Source organism: Monoraphidium neglectum (assembly GCF_000611645.1).
Source record: "Monoraphidium neglectum strain SAG 48.87 unplaced genomic scaffold scaffold02067, whole genome shotgun sequence".
NCBI lineage: Eukaryota > Viridiplantae > Chlorophyta > Chlorophyceae > Sphaeropleales > Selenastraceae > Monoraphidium > Monoraphidium neglectum.
The window spans coordinates 1,771-11,104 of record NW_014011561.1 but is presented as its reverse complement, the minus strand read 5'-3'; the positions used below and the strand labels follow the sequence as shown (position 1 = coordinate 11,104).

Here is a 9,334-nt window from a genome sequence, read left to right as displayed (position 1 = left end):
GCCCCGCCCCGCCCCGCCCCGCCCTGGCGGCCTCATCCTCCCGCATGCTCGCATCTGCAGTCTGTGGGCTGCGCTATCCCGTGGCTTCTGGGGCCCTCCTCCGGCTGCGAGGCGTTTTGCACTGACGAATCTCACCCTCCTGGTAACGGCGCAGCAGAAATCGCAGTACGCATCCCTCTCCCCTGCCCTCCTGCTCTGGATCGGACGGCTTGTCATTGCGCCGCCCTTTGCATGCAGGGCTCCATGGTCGGCATGCCGTCGTTTCCGATGGGCCGTGTGCCCGAGTACTACGGTCAGGACGCGGCAGAGTTCGTGCCTGAGCGGTGGCTCAAGGGGGCCGGCGGCCATGAGGGCAAGCAGGCGGCCGAGGGCGGGGGCCCAGCGGATGTTTTCGCATTTGGTGAGCCGCGCAGGATGACTGGCTGGGAAGATTGGGCCCGCACGGCCGGTGGCTGAGTGGGGGGCGAAGCGGCATCGGCAAGCGCTGGGTGCCTGCAATGTGGCGGTTGACAGCAAGGGCTTCCAAACCCCAACCCACTCTGAGATGAACGTGGCGACCCGGTCCCCCCTTGGATGCCCCAACAGGCATCGGCCCGCGCGACTGCATCGGCCGCGCCCTGGCGATGCTGGAGCTCCAGGTCGTGCTGGCCACGCTGGTGGGGCGCTTCTCTTTCGCGCTGCCGCCAGGCGTGAAGGGTGAGGGCGTGGCGGCCCTGGAGGCGATGGTGTGCTACCACATCACACTGCACCCTAGGGACGGCCTGAAGCTGTGCGCGACGCCGAGGGCCCCACTGACGGCTTGAGCGCCACATAATCGCAATGTGTGTTGTGTGTCGTCGCTGAGGCAAGCTGGCCGTTACTGGCAATCGCCCCTCTTCTCCCAGGCACCTGCATGTGCTTGGTAGGTACATTTCATGTGTGCTTCTGAGCGGATGCAAGAGTGCTTTCAGTCGTGTCAGCTTTTAATGTTGGTGCCAAGTTGACCACAGGAAACGAGAAGCTTCGCTGCCAGGTTGGGCGGGCTCTCAGAGCCCACAATTGCCGTGGCAAGACAACAAGACGACGATGGCCCGCTAAGGGCAGTATGTGTGGGCGATTTGACCTGAGATCATGCGAGGATCACTTCTGACGGCTTTCAGCAGCGCAGAGCATTGCCCATCCTGTTCTATGTTCTTTCATGTTTCTCACAGCTGGAATGCATGCTCTGATGGGTCGGTGGCAGCTGATGCGTGTGGGTTGGGATGGGCCGGTGCTTGGGGGGGGGGTCCATGCCCAATTATGGTGTGCGACGGACGTGCCTGGCAGGCATTCCACATTTGCTCTTGCTGTTGATTCTTGGTTGACTCGCACCCTACGCAAGGCGCTTGGCCACAAGCCCAGTGCCCAAATGGAAGTGTGGTCTTTGAGTGTGTAAGCAGCGGTCCGGGGCCGCCAATGCTGTTCTGTATTGGTGCGTTCGCGGGTTGTGGTGCGCGACGCGCCTAGCAGGCGATGGTGGGCGAGGCCGCGGCGGCAGCGGCGGGCGTGGCGACAGCGGCAAATTTGCCTCTAACGGCATCATGCCTCAGGACGATGAGCCCATGCTGTCGATCTTGCTCATCTGCATGGCACAGGTGGAAATAGGTTCATTTGGGGGCGCATACTACAATCATGTTAACCGCGGGGGCAGCCCCTATCAAAAACCTTAGCTGTTGGTGGGGGTCAGAGGGCAGCCCCCTGCTGGTGGTTGCCACCACCTGTTCCTCATTGCCGCTTCCTGTGTATTTAATCCAACCCCATGATGATTGTCACATGCGTGGCGGGGCTGTACAGCAGCCACCCACCCACATCAGCCCCGCTGTCAGAGTGCCGCGAGTCACAGCTGGAGCACTGATTCTCATCGTGAAGTGTGCGGCGTACCGTATACGTAGGGCAGCAGTATCACGCAGGCGGTCCGAGCAAAGGCATTCAGATGCACGAGGATGAGGGAAGCTGGGCGATTGCCCATAGCTGCAGGGGGTTACAAGCGCCCTGTGTTTAAGTGTCCTGTGGTTCCGAATAGTCCAGCATGCGGCATGTGCCGAGAGCAGCACCGTGCCAGAGTTACAAACAGGGGAATGCCAGCATCATCTGGAAGCCGATGCAGACCTGACAGGAAGGGACCCCCACGCTGCTGTCGGGCGTGTGAGCCAGGAGTCCCCTCAAAACCAAGAGGAACCCATCGTGCTGTAGATGACAAACTTGAGATGTCTCATGTCTTCAACAACTGCAGAGTCCATACATACACCCGTCCACAACACGTTTTTGCGTGACAGCACATCCACTACTTCGCACTCAACACAATCACGCTTGCACTGGTGCAGCACCACCAGCACTGCCGCTCCTGCTGTTGGTTGCACCACTGCCTGTGCCACCGCTGCTGCTGCTGCCGCGCGGGCTGGGCTGCACCTTCAACTCCATCACCCACTGCTGCACGGGCTCAAGGGTTGAGGAGAGACTGGCCAACACCTCACCCTTCGCTGTTTGCCATGGCTGCCAGGAAAAAGTGTCGTACACCCCAGGCGGCACCACAAACACCAGCCGCGCTGACTTGCTGCGCTCTGGCCCTAAGCGCCCCAGCAGCTTCACCAGCGGGCGTGCCTTGATGCCATGCGCACGGCTGACCGTGTACTGAAGGATCAGAGGTGCATCACAGCCACACAACACAACTGCATCCCATGCAGCATTGTTGCTGCTGAGGGGCATGATGTATGCATTGCTGCTGTGGCTGATCGTGGCCAAATCCTCTGTACCATCATCCCACCTCGACTGCATACCCGAGCGTATGGTGTACTGGGGGCTGGCGATAGTCAGCTGCTCCACGTGCTGCTGCACAACATGGCACTGCTGCTGCTGCTGCTGCTCCCGCTGCTGCTGCAGCGGCTGCTGCTGCTGCTGCTGCTGGGGCGGTGGCGGCAGCGGCTGCTGCTGCTGCCACGGCTGCAGTGGCGGCTCGAGAAGCTCGTCCTCCTTGAGATGCAGCTGCGCCTTGGCATAATGGTGCGACGCCTCCAGGTTTTCCTCGACAGTGACATCAAGATCTGCTGCCAGATCTGCTGCCGGGTCTTCATGCCAGCGCTTGCGGGAGCGCCGCTGCAGCTGCCGCCACTTGCAGGTGACGCCACCCTGCTGGAACACCTTGTGGCCATGCCGCTCGAACAGCACGCCCCTCAGGCCAGCCAGGCTGGCCTCGTCCTGGGAGGCCACCAAGAACTGCTTCAGGCCATGTTGCAGCTCAGCTGCCAGCTGCTGCAGCACCAGGTCCGCAACGCGGGGGGACGCGAAGATCACGTAGCGCACTGAGAAGTCGGACCGGACCTGTGGCATCAGGGAGGGGGGCAGCAGCAGGAGAAAGTGGTGCGTGAGGTTTCATCACTGCAACTTCCCCTCACCCAAGTGTGGGATAAGCACATGCAAATTAGCTTGCAACGCGCGGAGTGCAGCAAGAACAAGCGCCACGAAATGCAGAAAGAAAGGCTATGCTCCCAAAAGCACAGCGCCCTCACCCCCGCCGTGAAATGGGGCTGCATTCGGCTTGCTAAAAGAGCAAGCTCATCAAGTCAAACACGAGGCTGTTCAAACACGCTGATCCAACGGGGTGCTGCGGCAAGAGGCATAGCAGAGCAGAAACTGACATTTACAATAAACTGACACCTACCCCAAATGCAAGCGCACCTGGAAGTGACCCAGTGTATGAGAAAAGTTGGATGCATAACTGACAGCTTGGTCGATGGTACGCACCAGCTGCTGTGCATCCTGCTTGCGCACAGCTTCAAGCATCCGGCGCTGGGGGTCCGTGTCGAGCTTCACCAGTACATGCCTGATGCTGCCTCCCAGCCACGAGTACCGCTCCGCCACGGTGTCAGCGGCCACGTCCCCATACAGCAGCTGCCTGCAGGCCTGCAGCTCGGCAAGGCTCCATGTCGGCATGTAGAGGGGTTCCCGGCAGTACCTAGTAGACAGGGTCAGCGACACAACAACATTCAGGTAAGTTGGTTGGGCACGGCACTCTGTAGAGCAAAATTGAAAGTACAGGAACTGGGACCAGCCAGTTGCATGCAGCAACAGGCCCTGCAATTGTGAATTCCAAGCAACTCAAGCCAGCCAGCTTTGAGTTGACGAAAAGACTTACTTGCCCTTGATAAAGGTGGCGACGTGAGAATGATTGGGTGATGACAGCAATACCGTCTTGGTGAGGCCCTCATATGCCAGATTGGCAGCAGGCGGGCCTTCCACAATCAGCCAGGCTGTGTGAGCGCGCAAGCCAACTGCAAAGCGGCAAAGGACCAGGCAGGAGAGCACGGCCAAGGGGCAGCAAGCATATGTTTTGACAAGGTACAAACTGCCGTCAATTGTTGTGAGGGAAAAGAGCAAGCCATTGACGAGAGTGATGCGCCACAACAACAGGCGCTGGACCGCTGTGACTGCTGCCAATGACAAGTACAGCGCTACAAAGCAATCTGCGGCCTCAGCAGAAATGACGTGTCATGCACACCTTCAACATAACAAATGCATTTCCACATGTGAAGTTGCCTGTGCTCACCATCACGCACTGACGTCATCGTAGACGTGGCCACAGCTTGGGGCCCGCTGAAGTCAAACTTGATGCGGCGCCAGGCCCTCGCCTCCTGGTACTCGTAGTAGACAATCTGCTGCCTGCTGCCGAGCTGCTTGATGAGGTAAAGGGCAAAGGCGCTTTTGCCAATGCCAGGTGTGCCTGTCACCACAAACCCCAGCGGGTGTTTCTTTTCCTTGCTGCAGCTGGTCCATAGCAGGTTGTACAGCCTGCGGTAGCAGGGCCGGATGTACAGGCTGTCGCGCAGCTCTGGCGGCACGCCCTCTGGCTGGCGTGGTGGCTGGCGCAGGCAGCCGTCGTCCTCCTGGCCATCCACAAGCTGCTGCGCCCAAATCCCCAGGTCGTTATCCACGTGCACTGCACGTTCAAGCGATGTGACGAGGCAAGTCCCGCCAATTCAGTATCCAAACCATCCACATGGATTGCAAGTGTTCAACTGCAACAAACAACAAGGAATCGTGCAGGGTGATGCCGCAGAGGCTTTGGTGCGGAAAGCACGAGGCAGTTGCTGGCGTGTTGCACGTGGTGATTCATGCAGTCCTCCTGACAAGCACTCCTCCTGACAAGCAGGACTGCTGCTTCTCTTCTGCGTGGGGTGCACCACAACCAACGACCGGGTGATGCAGAATCGCCACAAACCATTGCAAAACCATGCACCACTCACCTGATGCTGCTGTGGTAGTGTGAAGGAAGCCCCGGCATGAGCCATGGAAGGTACAGGGGGAGGGCGCAAACAAGAAGGTCGCACAAGACCGAAGTCACAAACCAAGGATGCAGCACCAATTTTTGATGAAGAGCTGCCTGCTGCTCGGGCGCCACCAAAGCATGCCCATGAAAGTCCTTTGGCAGGTTGCCGCAAGCAAGTCGTGGCAAAGCACCATGCTCGGGCTTGTTGCACAAAAAAACAGTGTGATAAACCCAATGTGCCAGCTGACTGGACACTGGTATGCTGGACGTGGAATGCACTGGTTTGAAGGCTCAGCAGTTACAGCTGGCATGTTGCACATGGTGGTGCATGCTGTTACTAATGACGACTGTCGCCGCTGCTACATGGATTCTCATGCACTCCACAAGCAGCAGCTGCCAATCCAGGGTCTGCAGAACTGCCACAAGAACCATCGCGAAACCCCGCAGCACCTCACCTGCTGCTGTGAATCATTTGCGCAGGCCCAGGCAAATCGGGAAGGGCAGATGCGATGAGAGTGAAGGGTGTGAGGACAGCAGGAGGTGATGGAGCAAAGCATATGTGCGGATAGAACAAGGTGGGACAGGCAGGGATGCAGTGCAACATCATAATCATTATCATCAACATCATCACTTATCACGAGTACTGTGAGCCGGCAGCGGTATGCAGGTAGTGTCAACATGGACAATCGGGATGTGTGGATGAGGAATTCAACAAAAAAAACACTCGTGGTTGCAACGGCATTGCCCACAACGCGGTATTGTCCGTGCTTACAAGGTGCACCTGGATCAACGATCGAAGCTAGCATTGATCATCGTCCCCATGCACCCCAACCAGCAACGTCTGGCCAATCCCATGAAGCCCGAGCCCCAGCCGATTAGCCGGAGGCCCCAGGCACTTATGTGGAGTCTACAAACACAAGAAGCTCACCTGAGTCTGCTGCTCCCGTGCGTGGATGTCAGCGAGGGCAGGGTTTGATAACGCACAGTGCCAATCGGCAGCACGAGCGCAGGAGGATACGAAGTCAGCAGGTGACAGCGCAGAGTATGTGCCAAGAACAATGGTTGAGGTGGAGCAAGGAAAGGAAGCCGCAGCATGCGAGCAGCATCAACACAGCGATTTTGATAACAAGTATGAGGCAACTTGTGGCCAGGTTGCGCACACCTGCTGCAAGCTGTGCACACAGCTGCAGGGTGCAAGGCACGGAACTGCTACTGTTCGTGCTCATCGCAGCCCTCGCCAAGCTTCCACACGCGGGTTTCTTTGAGTGAGCTTCTGGGCAATGTATTGCCCAGAAGCTCACTCAAAGAAAGACGGGCACCCCCAAAGCATCGTCGGCTGCATCCTCGGGGCGGCACATCCCAGGCAACCCACCGTCACCGATCAGTAGATTGATTGTGGCCCGCTTGAGGCTGTCTGACTGGAGCAGTAGCTCAGCAGCCATGTCTACTTCCATCTTGTTGATGACCAAGAAGATAGCGGCCTTGAACTCATCGCTGCGGTTCTCAAACAGGAGGATCATGGCCTGGTATAGCTTCTGCTTGGGGCCCGGCGCCGCCATGGTCGAGCCCCCCTGCATGAGCCTGCTCCTGTTGCGCGACAGGCAGGTGGCAGGTGTTGTCGCACAGGCTGAGGGCGGGGTTGCACCCCTGATGACATTTTGAATGCGGTAAACTCTGACTGGCTGCAGGCCGCAGCATGCGCTCAGGCGGTGCCCAGATGAATGCGTCGACCACCTGAGTGCGCCATACAAGTGGCGCACCAACCCGGCCTGCGCTCTCACCTAGCTGCGACTGGGCGACGGTCAGCCTCCTCCTGAGACAGGTTGCAGCGCAACACACGCGATATACGGACACCTTGGTCGAGAATGCCATCGGAACCAGCTTCGGGAGAACCCAGCGCTGTGTCTGTGCCCGTTGCTTGCTTCCAGGGCGCCAGTAGCACAGTGGCATCAACTCAAGGGCCTAAGCAGTGCGCAACCTGGCGAAGCCTGGAGGTGCAAGTGGCTGAAACCCAGCAATTGTCCCTCCAAGAGCTGCGGCCTGCTGATACAGACACGTTCAGGGCTCCTACCTGAGCTTGCTGGCATCTCCAGCCCGACTTTCGCGGAGAACCGGCAAAGCGGAACGCGCAGGCTACTGGAGCGCGGTCCAGGTGTGCGTACACCCAAAGCCACAATTTGGAACGGACCACGTTTGGAACACGGCCTTGGGAGCGCTCTGCACGGTATATGGGCGTGATCTGGATGATACATGTGATTTATAAAGCTTATGTTCAAGGCATGAGGCTAGACGGTCCAGCGGGTGGAGATGTCACCTCGCACCCGGAGCAGCTGCTGCTCGTGGGCAAAAAGCTCGCAGGATAGGCATTGGTTCGCGTGGCGCGCCGGTGATCGTCAAATTTAGATCTTTACAAGCAGCCGTGTGCAGCCTATCTGCCTGCTAGAGACCCAGAATTGCTCCCCAAAGCCATCAAAGCAATCTACCGCTTGCACGGTGGCTAGGGGCCATCGCGGCGCGCATGCAGAATCACAAACTTTGAGAAACATATCATGTACATGTACCAGGCCTTCTCAGCCTGTTACAGAGGGTGCAGGGCTCCCCGCAAGTTGCCACGTCGTTGGCACCTGGTGTGCTCGGAGGGTGCGGGAACAGGCTTTTTGCTTTCCTGCGCGCTTCAATGTGCACGCAAAATCACATCTTATAGCCTGGGATCAACGCGCAAGCCACTAGACGCCTGTAGAAGGCCTGTTCCAAACGTTGCCACTGCAGCAGCTGCACCATTGCTTGGAACGCTCTCTCCTCGCGCCCCCGGCCCCTTTGCCGACACACGATTGATATATAGGTACTAAACAACGTCCTCAAGCCGGCAGCAAGACCCCAGGCTGCCTGCATTGCTCTGGCCAGAAACCTGTTCCAAATAGTGGCTTTGGGTGTAGGCAATGTGCGCTTGAAACACATGTGTAGTTAACGACGGATTTCTGTACAGTTACAACCACACAACGGAAACTTATTGTGTTACGACATGGAATTGCTGGTGCTGGGCCGTGAGCAGCTGCTGTTGCGGCAATTGAGAAATAGCAGCTGCTGCATTTCCGTGGTGGGAGCTGCTTGAGTGGAAAAACAGCGGAATAGAGCATGCCATGATGCGTGGTTTGGACAAAGGGTATATCAGGCCAGGCACAAGCAAAGCCAGCCAGCCAGCAGGATGCATGCACCGGATGCATGGCGAGCGGCGGGTGGCGGGTGGCGGGTAGCGGGTGGCGGGTGGCAATGGCAGCTGCACTTAGCTTAAGCTCCTGTTTGTCCTCCAATTGCTGTGAGTCATCTCTCTGTGCCCTCTCGCTGTCCTGATGCTGTGTAGGGCCTTTTGCACTGCACACAGACCTGTGAAGAGTCAAGCTGCCCACCAATTTGGCCTGTTTGGACACACCACGGCAAGAAACACAGCCACATGAGGACTTTTTTCTTGTACAGGTGCACGGTGCGCGGCATGCCACACAAAGGGTGTACACATATGAAAATCAACAAGATCTGAAGCTTCCTCACAGACATCACTCACAGACACTAGAAGTGATCTGAGAACCAAATCAGTGCCAAGATAAACACCGGGTGGCAAGAGTTGCGTTGGGCTAGCGAAGTGGAGATGCAAAGCCGCCGCGAAGCAGGCTTTTGACTGTGATGACCGACTGGCGGCGTGTGGTGTTGTCCACGTCAACCCACTGCTGTGACGTGAGCCACTCACGAGCGTGCGCAAGCACCGTGCATATAAGGCGGAGATTGCTGTTGAGGGCGCAAAAGACACCTTCTCAAGGCTAGTCAGGCGCGAAGTCGTCACGAGCATGTGCGGTGCAGGTGCGGCCCCCTCAACATCACTCATCACTGAAATTTTGTGTCAACCCCGGGGCCTGCGCCGCGCACATCGCCCACGTACATGCCTGCATGCGTACATACCTGCAATGCCTGCGAGCGTCTGCCAGAGCGACAGTGCAATGCGTGCCTGCCTCATGGCTGCGTTCGTGCGCACGCACTTGTGTACGTATGTGTACATGTGTG

General features: G+C 58.0%; 2 protein-coding genes across 2 annotated transcripts; one reads left to right on the top strand and one right to left on the bottom strand.

Moving 5' to 3' along the window:
- Positions 1-243: 243 nt before the first annotated feature.
- On the top strand, positions 244-803 carry MNEG_9797 (hypothetical protein; the record flags this gene model as incomplete). The annotated part of the gene is made up of 2 exons (XM_014041733.1): positions 244-400; positions 586-803. 2 exons carry the CDS (start codon positions 244-246, stop codon positions 801-803), a joined length of 375 nt encoding a protein of 124 aa, XP_013897187.1.
- A 793-nt stretch (positions 804-1,596) lies between these two features.
- Positions 1,597-6,840, bottom strand: MNEG_9796 (hypothetical protein; the record flags this gene model as incomplete). The annotated part of the gene is made up of 6 exons (XM_014041732.1): positions 1,597-1,600; positions 2,783-3,336; positions 3,760-3,910; positions 4,151-4,265; positions 4,562-4,951; positions 6,654-6,840. 6 exons carry the CDS (start codon positions 6,838-6,840, stop codon positions 1,597-1,599), a joined length of 1,401 nt encoding a protein of 466 aa, XP_013897186.1.
- Positions 6,841-9,334: the final 2,494 nt, after the last annotated feature.